Source organism: Grus americana, chromosome 10 (genome assembly GCF_028858705.1).
Source record: "Grus americana isolate bGruAme1 chromosome 10, bGruAme1.mat, whole genome shotgun sequence".
NCBI classification, from domain to species: domain Eukaryota; kingdom Metazoa; phylum Chordata; class Aves; order Gruiformes; family Gruidae; genus Grus; species Grus americana.
Window position 1 is genome coordinate 20,272,800 of NC_072861.1, and position 17,593 is coordinate 20,290,392.

The 17,593-nt window shown below is 41.3% G+C and overlaps 1 protein-coding gene across 2 annotated transcripts in view; it reads right to left on the reverse strand.

The window, feature by feature from the left end:
- Positions 1-1,205: 1,205 nt before the first annotated feature.
- ADAMTS17 (ADAM metallopeptidase with thrombospondin type 1 motif 17) overlaps positions 1,206-17,593 on the reverse strand; it is a 197,388-nt gene continuing 181,000 nt past the window's right edge. For both annotated transcript variants that reach the window (XM_054837482.1, XM_054837481.1), the window contains 2 exons: positions 8,650-8,827; positions 1,206-5,660 (listed from right to left, as the gene is read on the reverse strand). In XM_054837482.1, the coding sequence (XP_054693457.1) occupies positions 5,509-5,660; positions 8,650-8,827 (330 nt within the window). In that variant the 3' untranslated portion in view covers positions 1,206-5,508. The remainder of the gene's footprint in view (positions 5,661-8,649; positions 8,828-17,593) is intronic.

Below are 17,593 nucleotides of genomic sequence, written 5' to 3' on the forward strand. Positions count from 1 at the left end.
GTACTCTGGATGATGTGTGATGCCGGGATAAGGTGATCCATATTGAGCTTTTTGGAAAGAAATTTCCTTCCAGAGGAAGCAGGGTTCCACCAGTTTGCTGCAAGGGACCAAGAGACAGCTAAGGCTGCCATGTACACCAGGACTTGCAAAAGAGTGAAGGAAGCAGGTGGAATTGGTGGAGGCAGAACTGAGCTCCAAGCAGCTGAGGGGAGATTATACTTTCCTACTGGTACTTTTACGCCAGAGCACCAGAGCCATTCAACCCCACCTGCCTTTAATGATCTTGGCTGAGGTGCCTTAAATAAAAGAACAACTGAGATCACAGGGAAGGACAATGGCTCAAATCATCTGGTTTCTTGGTTAGAAGATGGGGATTATGAATAAGAGAAAAACAGCATGCAAAATAGGCAAACTAAGTATATAAGCCTACTGGATTTATAGAAGAGATATTGGCACATACCAGGAAAATTTCAAGCCAAATGTATGACAGCATTCCTTACACCCCTCCCACCCATTGCCATATCCCAGCTTAATGTAAAGCCTTTTGGCTTCCAAAGGCTTATAGCTATGTTTTATTGTTTAAACAGGTCAACAATTGCAATCATATGTTGACTCCAGGCAATACACAAACACGATGATGTGTTAATATACAGCAACACTTGGATGGAGTTCCTACAATTTTGCTGCTGTTAACAGTCATATGTATGATCACAGCTGAGCTGGTATCTCCTAAGGCTACCTCTGAAAACTAGGAAGCCTATCAGTGTTGTTCCATTACCAAGAAGCCAGCGTGAGATCAGTAAATGAGCTCTATTTTTAATATAAGTATAAACTCCATTTCTGGAAATCATTTTGGGAGGAGAACTCTCTCACACCAACTGTACTTCGGCTTGTTTTTAAGGCTGCTTTAGAAAGGTGCTGCTCCCATTCCAAGAAGTGTCCTTTTAACAAGAATTGAGCTGGAATGGGATATGGATGATGGCATCTTTGTAAGACAGGATGGGAGAGGATCCTACAGGCATATCTGTGTGCAGCTGTCTGCAAAAAAAATCTTCACCATGCTGAGGGGGGAATTAAATAGTACAAAAATTCTGGCTAGTGCCTACAACAAAGACATCCAAACCACTTGGCACTGAAGTAATTCTGTTTATTTCACACCAGGGAAGTGTGCAGCTAGGTTATGTAGATACCTTTCCAACGGATGGGATAATTTTGCTCCAATATAAATTTCCACATGCTCAGTAGCCTACATTATCAGGTTGCGCCTGTGGAGCAGCTACCATTAAACATACAGCAAGCCGCCACTTCATCTCAGCTCCAGCACACATTGAAAGCAACCTTCCTCAAAAGTACTTGCAAAATGTCCCCCCTCCCACGCATAAGCTTTAGCTTCCCTGCAGCCTGCTCAGGCATACACAGCGATACCCTGAACGGAGCCTGGCTCACTTTTTCCAGACAGGCATTTTCTACTGTTGTGTCACTGACCACAGACCTTGCAAGGCATTAATCAGGTATTAACATTCCCTGTGCTTTAGTTTGCAACTTGATTTGTTAGCGCACTGGGAACTCTGAGATGCCAGAATTTGGGTGAAAAAATGACCTTTTACACCTACCACAGCTATCAAACAGTTGGCCTAGACTTAACCAAATCCCAGTCTCAGTCCAGTATTAGACAGATGCATAATGTACTACTTACAGCTTCACTCCTTTCTCTTAATTTTCATGCTAGCTGGTTTGCTTTGTACTTTTTTCAAGTTCAGAAACCTTATTAAAGTTGTTATGGAAAAAATAAATTTATTATTCAACATAGTCAATTTTTTCAAAATGGAATGATTCTCTTTTCCTTTTTTTTTTTTTTTTGGTTTGGTTTTCATTTACAACTGTTTCCATTCAGTTTGACTGTTTTTATCTTTTCTATTTATAACCAGCACAAAAAAGAAAATTACCATGGATACAGTACATATGCAAATTAGCTAATGGAAAAATATATACATTTCACTCTGTAATGAAAAACTTAAATGATATTGCCATGGAGAATATATCCCTGTATTATAATAAAATATCAAGCAATAATCAACCGCTAAGATTCTTTTCCACCAACAAAAAATAGCACCATACATGAGATAGTGAGAATCTACACTCAATAACACAATTGTGCAACTAGAAATGTACAGTACTTTAGTAACAGTACAGAGTATTGTTTACAATATGGAAATACCACCACTGTAATCAAAAGAGCGTCAATCTCTTACGAACAACTAAAAAAAGTATTGTCATAGATACACTGAAACAAACAGCTTTCTTTTCACCAGTATGTAGTAACTGAGGGCAGAGCATAGCTGTAAATTCATAGTAAAGCTCCTATAAAATGATACAAAACAGAAATGCAGGAGTATTGAACAGAATTAAACTTTTTTATTATTCTTATTTTTGTGGCTATTATAAAATGAGAAGGTTGTCACCATATGATGTAAGAGAATATAATAAAATGGAGCTGTCTTGTGGCATCAGTTTTTAATTAAAGTTGGTTTCTGATTATAAAAAAAGGTTGATGCACACTAATCTGTGGGCTGTGAAAACAAGTGAGGTGTTTTTTTTCAGTGCTCAGACATTCCCAAGAATTCCTTGTAAATCCCTGTTTCCTTAGGTAGGACCCAGAACTTGGACCCAAATGTCCTTTGAAGTCCAGAACCTAGCATACTGGGACAGGCCACAGGTCTAACTAGCCTAGTATCCTGTTCCGGACAGTGGCCAGTAGTGAATTATTAGCGAAAAACATAAGAATTAAAATCCTTCCTCTCCTACGCACCTTTCTAGGAGCCCACCTTTTGCCTAGGGAGGGTGACAGATCAGCACTGGAAGGAAAAATGATGACCCCTGCTATTTAAAAGCACCTTTGATTCCCATTAATAATAATAGCATGTACTATTCTTCCAAAATAACAGAGTGGCCCAGTGGCAAATCCTTCAACAGCCCAATGCAAGTATTAGTAATGCCAAAAAATGATGAGCAGGGGGTGGCGTTTCATTGGGCCAGGCCACTTCATGGGCAAACGTTGCCCATTAAAAGAAAAAGAGCAAACTCCAAACCAAGTGAAGGATGTAAAGGGACCCGTCTCGGTCCAGCTGCTGTGAGGTGGCTGTGGTGGACAGGAGGCAGCAAGGACAGTCACAGCCCTGCAGGCTGTGGCATCAGGCAAGGGGAGAAACTACCACTGTGAATTACCAGTATAAACCAGGTCCTCCGGGCTCTGTGTGATCTCTTGGAACTTCCTCATTAGCAGTTCATCTACCTCTTAATGTGCCTAACTGAACGCCACCATGATATTGCCTAAATCTTCCCTGTCACCCCCGCCAGCAACATTTTACATTGGTTACTCGCTATAAATAGTTACACAGCCTCTGTGGTAGGGCTACAGGGTGGGAATAAGAGAAGGAGGAGGTCTGATCTTGACTATAGGATGCCAAAAGAACATCCAGCATAACAAAAACCAAGTTGGAATCATTTCCCTGATAGAGAAAATCATCTGGGGCACTGGAAAGCAGATCTGTTTGAGACAGGCACTTGAGAAAAAAATTGTGTGCAAATGTGCCTTTGTGCATACAGGCCAGCCCTTGTGTGCACACACGCTCATTTGCGCTACTAAGCACAGATGCAAATGTGAAGCCCACACAGTATCAGTCTGTTGATGAGCATTAGCTCCCTGTGCTTGAAAATCTTAGCCCTTAAGAAAATGCTAACGAGTTATTCCAGTGAGGTCCTGGATATTGAAAGGATTGTAATAAGGAAGAAAAAGTTGCTTTAAAGATATGTTAGGTACTAAGAGTCTTTATCCCTCCTTGCATTGAAAAAAAGAGACAACAGCAACTAAGACAACTTGAGGACAGGCGTGAGCAATCCGGACTGGCCCAGGGGCTGGGGGTAGTAGCTGGGCTTTAGTTCTGCACTCATCTCCAAAGAATAAAACAGTAACACACAGTTCTAGAGCGAGTACAAAGCTGCAATTCATCCAAATGGCTCTGTTCGTATCATGAAGAGCAGGCTGTAACTTAACCACTGCACAACTGACCTTGGACCCTGGCAAGGGAAATGATACATGTTGGAGCAAGATATGATATAGAGACATTGATCTGTAGGACTAGTGGAGGGGACAAACTCTGCCCTGGGTAGAGCTCCTGTTTCAAGTCTCGGATCTCAGAGAGAAGTTTGGTTTAAAGTGCAGAGACATGGAAGAGAGTATCATATATGCAGCACTTGCTAAGTGCTCTGATAGCACCAATCTGATAGCACCAAACCTGATAGCACCACAAAAGTAAGACAGAAAGCATTAAAATACAGTGAGTAAAATCGTAATCCTTACTGCACGCAATGGAGGTCTTAGCCTTATGGCTTCAACAAGCTCAAGATTTCACTTTGAATGTCTTGTATCACTGACTACTTTTGACTCAAAAGGCTACATAACCTCAGATGTGTACAAGAGCCAAGAGACAGGAAACATCTGTTCTGTTCTTTCCTCCATCCTTCACACAAAGGTTGTTCCAAATCCTGGTTCTGTACCAACCCTATCCAGTTTCATGGTCCTCTTAAAAAAAACCCAGTCTCATTATCTGATTGTAATTCTAAAAACTGGAGAGGATTAGGCCAAGTAATCCCTCAGTGAGTTCTACTGGATGAAATGATTTCTGGCTTCTCCCATCTCATGTAAATGGTTCTTGCTTAAAAATAACTATCTACTGCTGTTAATAAGCTTCCATTTCATTAAGCTCAGAGAAAAATTATGTTTCATAAAAGAAACTATATTATTCTGGAGAAAAGAGAGAGAGAGGATTGTTTTTTAAAATTAGAAAGAAGAGCAGTCCCTACTAGTTACTGTAAAAAAATACGACTTGGAATGTTGGGTATAATTGTACTGAGTTTTCTGCAGGAATTTCAGAGATGTCCATCCTCTGCTATCAGTTTTCACAAGCTTTTACAACAAATCCTCTCTTTAAATTAAGCCTTTCATTTATGTGCGTCCCTCCAAGCCCACTCCACAGTGGGATAACTGTTGGGAATTGAAAACATCAGATGAAAGCCAAGATTAAAAGATTAAGTAATGTCTCTACCTTTGCTGAATTATTTTGCCAGAGGCCTTCCTCCATGGAGGTACCCATAACCTTAGTCAATGTAATCACTTTGCAACTCTTGTCCTTTTCTTTAATGGTAGCAAGCCATCCAGTGGCTGGTGATTTAATATATTAAAGTAAAAAGCATTAATGAAAAATGTAAGGATGTCAAAATACGATAAAACAATTGGCTCCTTGAGATGACTCTTTCTGTTTGGTTTTTTTTTAAGGTGGATGAGTGGATTACTTTGGTATCCAGTCTGTAGTATTAGTTTCAAGTCTTATTAGGTATGCTTTGGAATCCACCACACTGTAGCAACTCATGAAGTTCCAGTACTCAGACCTACTAGTCCATGATTTACATACAAATAGCTGTAATACCCTAAGAAGTAGCACAGGTTCATTAACTCTTCTGCTGCATCTTGTTTGCATAAAAGTCTCTGCAAGTCTGGCAACAGCGCTGATACCACCGCATGTCTTGGCACAGATTCTTCTCCCGGATCACCCTGCAGTACACTGTCCACTGGTCGCCTGTGCACTTGTACGTGAGAGCAGCTTTGGACAAGAAAAGAAAGGAGAAACTAGCAGATTAGCCAGAGAATAGCATTGCAGGTGTGATTAAAATCACTGCCTATGAGGGAAGAAAAGGCCAATCTCGCTGTCATCGCTGGAGATCAGATGATGTTCTTTCTACCAAAGTGCTTACTGCAAGGGTGTAGCTGGACCTGACTGGGGAGAACAAGCCTCCTCATGCTGTTCCTATTTTGTCTAGATGAATAAAATGTCTAAAGCATCGGCCTAGATTTAAGCACATGAACACCTCACAGCAGCCAATGGCAAGCTGTGTGCTCCTAGGGAGCGTGCTTTGCTAAGGCACGCTTTCAGTAGTGGCCATTATTCTCTTGGTGGAAAACGTTTTTACAGAGGAGCAAAATCAAACCCAGGGTCACATGTGCTTTTATAAAAAAGTAATGGTAGCGAAACTGTACACTTGATAAAAATGCACACGTATAGTGAGTGCTTTTTATGGTGTGTGATTTATAAATTGTATGTAGCATTCTTACAAATGCTGTGATAATAGGAAAATCTTTTAAATGAATATTGTGGCTTCTGAGGTTGGGAAAAAATGGTCTAATTAAAGAACACCAAAAGGTGCTGACCCAGCAGCATCTTGAGTCCTTTGTTCCTCATCTCTGCCGGATGAAGCCAGGAAAGGCTCTTATCCTGTATTTAGCTGTGAGTCTCAGTGCCAAGCACCAGAAAATGATGGCAGCAAAACTGATAGGAATGTTTGTTTATCACTGAAGCTTTGTTCAGTTGGACAAGAAGCAAAAGTTTGATAGAATCTGATGAAAGTTGCCCTGTCTCAGAAAAAAAGGAACATGAAGCCAATTTAAAAAACCTGATTGTGAGAAAACAAAAATTGAGTGGAAGTGACTATCACAAACAGGGAGAGGGTAGAGTGATTTCTGAGTCTGCCAGCAGTGGAGGGGCTTTTTGAGGGGGTTAGATCTGCAGCACTCCCCACTAGCTATTGTTCCAACTAGGCACAGTGCTCAGAAAATGTGATGTAGCTGAAAAAATTACACATCTTGCAAGAACATCTGAGAGAGACCTGAGATGAGAGACTTTATATAATAGGAAGACACTGAGGCACAAACAAAGCTAGGACGCTAATATTTTAGAGGTCCAAGGTCCCTCACAGGTTGTGAAGTAAAACAGGAAGCATGTCGAGGAAGCGATACGGGCCAGGTGCCTGAGGGACAGAATAAACCCCTCTGAATGTGTCTTCGCTGAGGGACACTGGACACAGATGTAAAAGTCAGGTGAGGTGAACCCCACACTTAGAATCTCCTGAAAACGTTGCTGGGATGAAAAACATTCTGGAGTGGGGACAAAGTAGCACGGATTTTGTAGACTACTGGAATTTTTTTCTGCATAATTTTTTTTTGGTGAGGATTCCATTGCAGAAAGCAGAAAATTTTATTTAAAGAGAATCCAATGAAGATTTGTTTATAAGCAGGAAGAGCAAAACACTCAATGATATATCTTTCTGCTAATATCAAATATCATTGTTTCTGGCCCTGGTGATTCCAAGCCCAGTTTAGAAACAAAAGCATCCCAAATTATTTGCAGATTACTTTCAGCAGGGACTTGAGCCTTCTCAGTCTTCTAAACACGTGAGTTTTTTATTGCTTTGTCCTAAAATGTGTATTAGGATGGATTTCTTGTCTCATCAGTGTATCAAGGGCTTACTTCGCAAATGAAATGTTTTCCTTTCACTATGCTCTTAGCGCTAAAATATCTGGGAAGTACTCTCATATGTTCTTAAACAAGAGGTTAGAAGCTCCTCAGTATGACTGCATTTGCAAGAATAAAATTTCCCATTCTTTTAAACATCTGTTAAGCTTTTGGGAAACAAATTTCAGTTCAGAAGCTTCAAGTCCAGTCGTAGTTGAAGTGTTATTTAATACTGGACAGCACTATTAGAAAATGGTTCTCTATTACTTAGCTTCTCTGCCTTTTCATATGTCTTAGAGGCTTCTTGACCTACAAAACTAGCTCTGCTGAGAGGGTGGAGGCTGCTCTTTCTGGTAAGCTTTTAGCAGCACTGTTTACAACCCAGCCTCTTATACTGAAAAGTAATGGGAGGCACCGATGAGGCTGTGTCCATGTAGCTGATGGCTTAGTTTAGCTTCATCTTACTGGTGATGATGTGTGAAATGTAAAGAAACCAGCTTGGTTCTTGGAGCTGTGGCTGAACACATAGGGCTGAAGTTTGGAAAAACATATATTTATCCCCTTATAAACTGAGCAAATATGATGTGGAAAATCATTGATTCCCACGATTTTGTATTAACAGAAGCTTTCTTAACTAGACCCATTTCTTAAATACAGTGTTAAGGTGTTTTGGGAAACAGATAGCTTCTCACCATATTCTCATCTCAGCCAGGTACACAGGGGATGCAGGGAGGGTGAGAAGAAGGACAGTGACAGAAAATCAAAGGGTTCACAGAAAGAGGGTAGATGCTCTTTTGCCTCCCTGGGCAAATTAATTCATCAAATCACATTCCTGTGGCAGCAAATGAAAAGCAAAAAAAAAAAACCCAGTGATGCTCTACTTGTCAAGGTCATGTACTTTTCTTGGGTCACGGATGAATAAATTATCTTACTTACAGTCACCGCAGCAAAAGCAGGGTGTGAAGGTGTTTGTGATGGAGAAAGATATGCCTGTCAGCTCCCTCACCTCTGTGATCAATCAATCAATCAATCAATCACCTACCCACAATTTGTGTGCTCCTGTTGGTCTCTCAGGTCTATCCACTCCTGAGCGCTCCAGTTTGGGCAAAGCCAGAAGCAGGGACTGATGGATAAAAGAGGACCTATCCACACTGGACCTTTAGTCTAGACTCTGACTGGGGGACCCTCTCCTAATTTCTGGCCTTGGGCAATCCTCTGAAGCCCCACTTTTATCACACTGGGACCCTGGGCTTTGTCTGGTCCTTCACAGTTGGCATCTTACCCCCCAACACCCCTCACTCACCAAGTCTGGGCGAGGTAATTGTGTTGACATTTATCTTCTCATTGCAGACCTCTTGGTGGCACTGCCTGTAGGCTGCTGGCTTGGACAGGACAGGGCACTCATTGCCGTGGCGCCCGGTGACTTTGTGCATACACTGGACCACGCGTGACTGGAGACCCTTCCCACAGGTTGAGGAGCACTGGAGGAGAGAAGGCACTGAGACACAGCCCAAGCAGAGTAGCTTCAAATTCACATACACACATACACCAGAAAAATCACTGCCAGAGCTAAAGTGTGCAGCAGACTGGCAGCTCCCTATGGTGTTGAGGACTCAACAACAGAAGCATCATGTTATCCAGGGACCCTTCATATAGCTCTCGCGTTTGTCCATGATGATTTCACAGCTTCAGGGAGTGCTGTTAGCAGAGGAACTGTCCTGGCACAGGGAAGAAAGCTGTTGTCTTTCTGTCTGGACTCAGAGTCCACCTGTATCGACTGTCCCTGTGGATGCCCACAAGGTTCAAGGAGGCAGAGATGCAATTCCCTCCACCAGCCACAAAGAGGCAAAGCTGGAAAACGTACAATGCTTAATTATGGATGAGCAGCTTCCACCTCCCTCTCCATGAATGAGCCAGTGGTACTGGTTGCCTTGGTTTAAAAGCCCTCTCCAAGACTTGGATGGTCTAACAAGGCTTCCTCCACAGACCAGATGACCACTGCCAGGCATATAAGATAAAACCAAGGATTACAGCAGAGGCAGGCAGCTCCTAGTGCATGCCCAGACCTCTAGAGAAGCTCTGTTCCAGTATACAAGAGAACACATCAGGTATTCAAGTATTCACTCTCATCTATCCCTGCTAACCGTCTGGCACTTGTCTGTCCTCCTGGGAGCAATTGCAAATTGTACTCCATGAGTTTTGGCTTCTATTAGCCAGGAGGCCCAGTCTGCTTATATGCTCTCTTTGTTGTCATACAATTGGAGTCCTTGACTCTCCCTCCCTCTTCCTCTGGCCCAGTCACTTGTGATTTACAATGTCCTACTTGCACGCTGTTCAATTTTAATAAAGCAAACACAGTGAGCACAGTGAGGTGCACCAGCTGGAGTTAATAAAAGAACCTTGTATTTAAAATAAAGAAACAATGGGTTGCAGGACTTTGGTAAGATTCCTATTTCTGCTAAAGCCACACACAAGCAAACGATAGGGGAGAGGAGGAGGAGGTGGGGGAAAACTCAGGAGATATAATTAGGATGATGTCAAAAACATCATGTTTTCTGTCCTCTGCTGTTTCTGAACAAAGCCAGGGCAGTGGAGCTCTCTCCCTGAACAACACTGTCGCCTTGGAGTGGTACTTCTTAAAAACAGCATGCCAAACATTGAAGAAGCTCAAAAGATGAGCACAACTGAGGTTGGACTGAAGTCCAAGTACGAAGGATGTGTATGCAGTGTGAATGCTTTAAGATTAGAACCCAGGGCCAAAGAACATATAGATGTATGTAGGCCTCCACCTCTCCCATCTATGAGGGAGAGCACAGCAAAGCTGTGGTCATTTTGTTCTGGAAATAGCACAAGAAACCCCTACTGCTTCTCAAAGACCATCTGATATAAGAAGTATAGCTTTGTTCTGGGCTGGAGCGCAGGGAGCTTTTCCTTCCTCTATGAATCATTGAAAGGCCTGATAAAAAATGGCCTCAGATGAACAGGACCATGTAAAATAGAGCTGACGGAGTCCTGCTTCAGACAACGCCAATGCAGAAATACATTTGCACAATGTGAACTCTTTATTTCTGAGTAGGAGTTGTAGGATCAGTGAAGCCTGTTGTCAAAAATAACAGTGACTCTTCTTTAAGTCACTCACATTAACGACTGTTTATTAAACAGGTTTCTTCTATTTGGTGTACTCACCAAATTTGTATTTGCTTTTCTCTTAATTTTTCCCCTATATTCCACCTGCTCTTTATTTCTATTCTTTCACCCCTAGCCTCCCTCTAGGATTGAACTTCTGCATTCAGAACAATCTCTGGCTCAGATTCCTTCTGGTCTTTGCCACTAAGCCATCCTGATGTGCAGTTTACCTTTGTGTTTCCCACTATGCAGCCGCCTCCAGGACCTGATTATTGTATTCTGAAGGTAGCAGTTGTGCAATATTAAAATTTTAAATGTATTTTGGAACTTTTTTTTTTAAAATAAATATTTGGGGTTTTTTTCCCTTTACATCCTTCTTATTTCAATTTAGGGTCAACACATTAGTTTATGACAGTTTTTTTGCACTTAAGATTTTCTGATGTTGAATTTACATCAAGATTTGGTCACTGTCTATTAACACCTCAGCAATGGTTATAGTATTTAGGACTATGCTGAACGAGCCCTTCCCTTGTATGCCCTACCAAAAAGCAATCACTGAAGTCCCTTATTTAAACCCTCTTCGTAACTTGAGCTTCTGCAGTGAGCTGTAGGCCTTTTGTTAGTCTTGGGTGTCCCTCTGCTCTTCCCCAGCACTGTGTGACCTCAGTGACTTCTACCAGTCTGGAAGGCAGTCAGGCATGGCCATTACATTTGGATTTAAAGTTAACAATTTTTATCCTGAAAAATGCAACCATTAGGCCCTTCCACTTCACTAGTCATAAGCAACCTCTAATCCTCAGGATTTCAGTAGCACTTTTAGTCTTCAGAGTGCTTTACTAATCTTAATCCTCAGAAAAGTCTTTGCAAGGGGAGTAAATGGTACATCCATTTTACAAACAGAATAGCTGTTACCACATAGGCATAAAATAACCCATCCAGGCCACAGGGTTCCTTCACATGATTGTAATATTGTGAGTCTGAAACCTCTGTCTCTGGCTTTTAGGCTCTTCCTGTGCTTATGAATGCTCTTAACAGAAAAAAAAACAACAAAAAAGAAGGAATGAAAGAAAAAAGCATTTTTCTCATAAGGTGAATAAGGTTTTCAGATACCAATATACAAACAGTCACCTACCTTTGTCTGTGTTCCTGTCTCTGTATTTGTTAACCAGCAAGGAGGGCAAGCAATGAAACTTTTTCCACAGACACTGCCAACTCCAATCCTTAGACAAATAACAGCAGAGTTTTTGCCCAAAGCAGTTTTATTCCTTCTCCTGGGAGACTGGGATCATCACCTATGCTATGCAATTAGTTTTTCACAGCCAGGAAGACAGATTTTAACATCTTTCTTGAACTCTTTTGGGCTTGGCAGCTAAAGGAAGGTTGGACATCTGGCTTATTTTAAGACGAAATTTTCAACTCTGTACTTGGATAGTCTCTTTCCTAGGAATTTCAATAGGAAATAGGAATAGATACAAAATACATACAAAGGGGGAATTGTTACTCATGCTGCACTATGAAGAGAGGACATCATTAAAAGAGGCATAAAAATCAAACTCCAACTGAACAGCAAATTCCCATAAATACCTTCCCTCTTACTCTGGACAGCTAAATGCACTGCTACAGTCTCTGTTCCCAAAGATTTATGGAGCAAGTAAGCGTATCCACAGAACAATTTTCAGGGCTAGATCACTCTGTGCCCTCTGATACAGGACCCTCAGCCTTGGACACAATTTATAAGGAGTTTGAGTAAGGAAAGGTGCTGTGGTCTTCTTGCAAACAGAGGAACTTCCAGGCAGCCAAAGCTGCCAGAGAGCGTATGGCTTGTGGCAGAGTGTGGCCTGGGCTACAGGGCCAAAAGTACCATTACAGCCCAGCACCTGATCCAGCTTCTATAGAGCTGGTACACTTCCACTGTGCAGAACGCTGGGAGGCTCCACTGCTGCACAGTGAAACTGCACTGATGGCATTTAAAATGCTGTTGATGGACATTGGACTTTTGGGGCAAATTTTGAGTCCTTACAAACTATTACCAAACATACTCTGAAAATCAGAAAAGCCTTTACAACCATTGATGTAATTCTCAAGAAACGCACGCGTGTTGATGCCACGATGGAGTAAAGTGATCTGTGAAATCGGAGGAATGGTTTTGGAACCTGGTTCAGAGCTGCGTGGATCTCTGCCTGCCACCTGAGCTGCTACACAAGTCCTGAGAAAAAACCCACAAGCAACTTGCCTACTCTAGGAAGCTGGGGACTTGCACAAGTGGTTGAATAGAGATAACCAGTGTCAAACAAAGAAATGTTTTTTTCCTTCCATCGGGCATTGCCAGTGATATCACTATCAGAAAAATGCATATGCAAAATTCATGTAGTTTAACAGTAATGGACTAAACTGACAATATGGCCATTGTAAATTGGAAATCCACCCACATGGAAAGATCAAAGGATTGTTCCGCACTGTAAAAAAAAGGAGGTTAATGAACAGTTACAAAAAGTGAACCTAATGAGAGCCCTTGTAACTCCCAGGTCAAACACTTCTTGAGAAGGCAAAAGGAATACAAAAATGCCTCCATTCACATTCTTTGGCAGTAACATGCAAGCCAGTAGGGATATTGAGAAAGAAATAAACTCACAAATTGTCAAGGCAGCAGCTGCATTCATCAGCCTAAAGAAGATTTACTCACTAAAAAACTTCAGCCTTAAGACCAAGCTATGATTTTTCAACTGGAATGCTATTTCCACCTTAGGATACTGATATGAAAGGTTGAATTCTACCAAAGGGGCTGACAGATGTCTAATTGCTTCGAAAGCAAATGCCTCAGGAGAATATTAGGTATTAAAATAGAACGAATTTATAGTAAGTGCTGAGATCTGTCAGGGATTTCATCAACTCCTGATTTACAAAAGATAGCCAGAGAAAGAGAGAGTAATAAGAATGGATGAAGCCAGGGCAGGGCTGCTGTTGGGCAGCTGGAGGAATGCATAAGAGAGACCAGTTCGAAGAATCCCAGTGTTGAGCCTTATTGGGGACAGAAAAAGGTACAGATGTACCACTACAGAGGACAGGCTGTGATCTGTTCAGGACTGAACAGGATAATGAAGCACTGCTTATGCTTTAGCTGAGAGCTGCAGGCTAGGCAGGGATGCATTCAGACCATGCACCACCTTTAAAAATGTCACTTTTCTAACCTCTAAGAGATGTTAGTCTCTTTTGTAAGAGACTTGCTTTTTCCAGCAGAAGGTTGTAGCATCCCTTCAGCCAATCCTGAATGTACTCCAATATTTAGAAGGCTGATCTGTTGCAGGGAAATACAGTTCAAGATGATTGTAATAACTAAGCTGAAGATAAGATTTTTTTTTCTTTGTTCATCAGTCTGCGGTCATCTGATGTTTAAAGATACTGGTTTGTCCCCAATTTGCTGAAAGCTGCTGAAGCCAAGGATAACACTATACCTAAAGCTCCAATATTCCGAGAGAGAGTCACGCTTTACTGACTTCAGAGTTCAAGTATTTCAAGGCGTTAGGATAGGGTAGAGTGTTTTTCCTCCAGGGGTCTTAGTTCTTGCCTCTATGAAAGTCAGAAAGCAAGACAAGTACCTATTAATAACATTCTAACATGGCATCTGAGAGGGATGACAAATGTCCTGTAATTGCTGCGTTCTGGAGACCTTAATAATATACATGTGTGTGTTCTAAAAGTCAGTGCTCCGCACACCTTAACATCAGGCTTTTTCTGAGTATCGCTAATTCGAACTAGCTGAAAAGCAGCATGCAATATGCTTTCATAAATACCAGGTCAACTTTCACCGTGGCATCATGCTAAAGAAAGAAATTTCTGTCTTTTCACTGATAAGATCTAATTAGCCCAAAGCAAACTGTAAGCTGTTTTTCAAGCTTCCTTGTTCTTTTCTTTCTTTCTTTTTTTTTCCTCTTTTCTTTTTTTCTCCTTTTTGAACCCCAGATCTGTAAAGAGAACATATCTGGTCTTGCTTACAACAATCTTTCATTTGGAAACTTTTGTGAAATGACTGATTTGTTTAATTTAGCCAAGAAAAAATGCATACCCTTCTGACTCAGTACGGGAAGAAACAATAAATTATAGCAGAAAATGCTCATGGCTGATGTGACAGTATCTTAGAAGGAAAAGAGAGAAGCAATCTTTGCAAACTGCCTACAGCTGTGCTTTCAAACTGCATGACCCTAAGGAACAAGACCTGACCAGTACATTCAGCATGTCTCACTGCATAATTAAGCCTGACTTTGCTATTCTGAAAAGTTCCATTGTGTACAGAGAGTTCAGAGATTAAGAGCTGAATACATGAATATTCTGGGTAGTGACAGTGCCCCTAAGTACTGGTACAATGAAGCCCAGGTGGATGCTAATGAGGAAATGTCATTTAATTCATTATATCAATCAGGCAGAATTTACTTCTCACAAGCTTTCAAACTGGATTTCAAGAACAGGATCAAGCAGAGATGTGAAATGATATGGTATTGCCTATAGGGTACCATATTCTAGCATGCCACCTATAGCGTGTGTGCAAAGTTTTGATCTGTGGCAGGTACAAAATGGAAATACTCCATAGCTTATTCCACCCAAAAAACTGCAAGGAAATTATACTGACTCCTGTCAAAGATGTTAGTCTGAAAGAATACCTTGGGAACTGAAGCTCCACTGAACACATATTTTAGTTATTCATCAGTTAATGACCAATGCTTCCTAAATGCAATTTATTAAAAGATGTAATTAAACTAAGGACCATTAGGATTACTTCACTTCAGCAAGATGCTGCTCATCTCTGTCATCTCAGTCCTGCCTGAGCATTCTCTAGACAGGGAGCTACTCAGCTTTGAAATGTATGGTGCTGAGCTAACACTGCATTTCATCTCTTTGCACGGTCAAACAAGGGATCAACAGAAGGCTGATACTAATTGCTCTTTAAAGATGTTCTGGAAGATTGTCACCTTAATGCCTCAGTAGTCATTATAAATCTCAAAAGGCTATTGGAAAGACTGCAAAATTATAGCAGTCCCTGCTAGTGATACATATTGTGTGCTGTAAGGATTCAAGGGGCAAAAGCCTCTTCAGATGAGTAGTACAAACTTTAAATGGTGAATTACCTACTGTTCATATTTTTAAAAACATGATCCTAGGCACTGTAACGTCTCAGAGTAACTCAGAGAAAATGAATGCCAATATTTGAACAGGCCTGTCTTTAATGTTTTCTTCTTTTTCACATTAAAAAAGAAAAAGAGTAAAGCAGTCATGATGGAATTCCATTTCCAATCCACTGATCTTGGTGGGAGGCTTTAATTCTCCATCAAAACAAATGCACTTAATGAACTAGGCTTTTAAATAAAAAATATCAAAAAGGAAAAGTTATTCTTCCAATTAATAGGATCTCTGGAGGCTGTACTGGAACATGAGACAATAACACTGTGACAGAACATACTCCACTTCAAACAAAACACTGATGAATAAGGTCTTTCTTGCAGCACATTCTCCTTTACTAAGGAACCATCAAAATAATTTATACTATGGATGTTCTCAGAAACTCCAGCAGAGATGAGCTGTGCAAGTTGTGCAAACAAGGAGCAGTCATTGCCTCAAAGGCATGAGCAGGTCTTGGTAGCTTACAGTCCCCGGGGAAATGACATGGCCAGCCAGCATTGTAGTCAACATCTCTTCACTCTCCATGCCTAGGTTTCCAACTACAGCTGCATCGACTGGGGCTGGCAGTTAGTACAAGTTTAGGTAGAGGCTGAACCTTGGTTCAGTGCCATTATACAGTATTTACACCTCTGACCATCACTAAAGACTTGCACGGGTGTGGGGACAGAGAATCAAAGAGCAGAAGGGGTGGGATTCATTTTACTGAACTAGTTTTGTTTAGGTTCCCTTTGCTGTCAGCAGAGAGAGATCACCACTTCAAAGGGCAATTCAGCCTTTACTAAGGAAAGAAGATAAAACTACTACCTTCAGCTGCCTGTCTTACAATGACTGTAATGGAGCCTAACAACTATCTCAAACAAGGCACCAAACTGTCAGGTGGCTAGAACTCTGTGATATGAATTCACTTAAGTGACGGACCCATGACCATACAGAAGTTTGTAGTTAATACAAGCTGAACTCATATGAACTTTCCTTTCTTTCCTAAAATGCGTATTTCCAGTAGACATAGGAAAAGTACATTTCTAAGTTTGTCCACAACAGAGCAATTGGTTGTACTTGGTGGTGGCGGGACCATCCATGATTATGACTTAGCCCAGAGAACTCTTTGATTGTAACTCCTCAAGGACGCATTGCCCCAGGAGATTTTTTTTCTTGAAGCTGTAATTACCTTAAAGACATGGAGATTCCATGGAAAAAAAAGTGCAGACATTTCTTAGCTCAGGAAATGGTTAGCATTTCAGTTAATTAAGAGGCCACATTCCTAGAAAATCCCTAGGTAAAAGCTGTTCTTAAGGTATACATGTTAAGAGCAAGGGATTATCTAAAAGTCATACCTTGAGTACCACAAACATTCCTAGAAGCATCCAACCTCTTTTTGATGTGCTACTTCTTCAGCAAGGCAGTAGAAGGGCCTTGGGCTGGGTTTAAGCAGCCCAAGGTGACAGATTTGTGAAATGGCAGCAGGAACATGGAGATGTCTCCCCTCATATCTCCTCTTCTGAGGCTTTTACTTCCATGATCCAAGTCTTTTTCTCAGAACCCTTATTCTGGATTCAGGATGGCTCATAGAATCATAGAATCATTTAGGTTGGAAAAGACCTTTAAGATCATCAAGTCCAACTGTTAACCTAGCACTGTCAAATCCACCACTAAACCATGTCCCTAAGCACCACATCTACACATCTTTTAAATACCTCCAGGGATGGTGACTCCACCGCTTCCCTGGGCAGCCTGTTCCAGTGCTTGACAACCCTTTTGGTGAAGAATTTTTTCCTAATATCCAATCTAAACCTCCCCTGACAAACTTGAGGCCATTTCCTCTTGTCCTATCACTTATTACTTGGGAGAAGAGACCAATATTCACCTTCCTACAACCTCCTTTCAGGTAGTTGTAGAGAGTGATAAGGTCTCCCCTCAGCCTCCTTTTCTCCAGACTAAACTACCCCAGT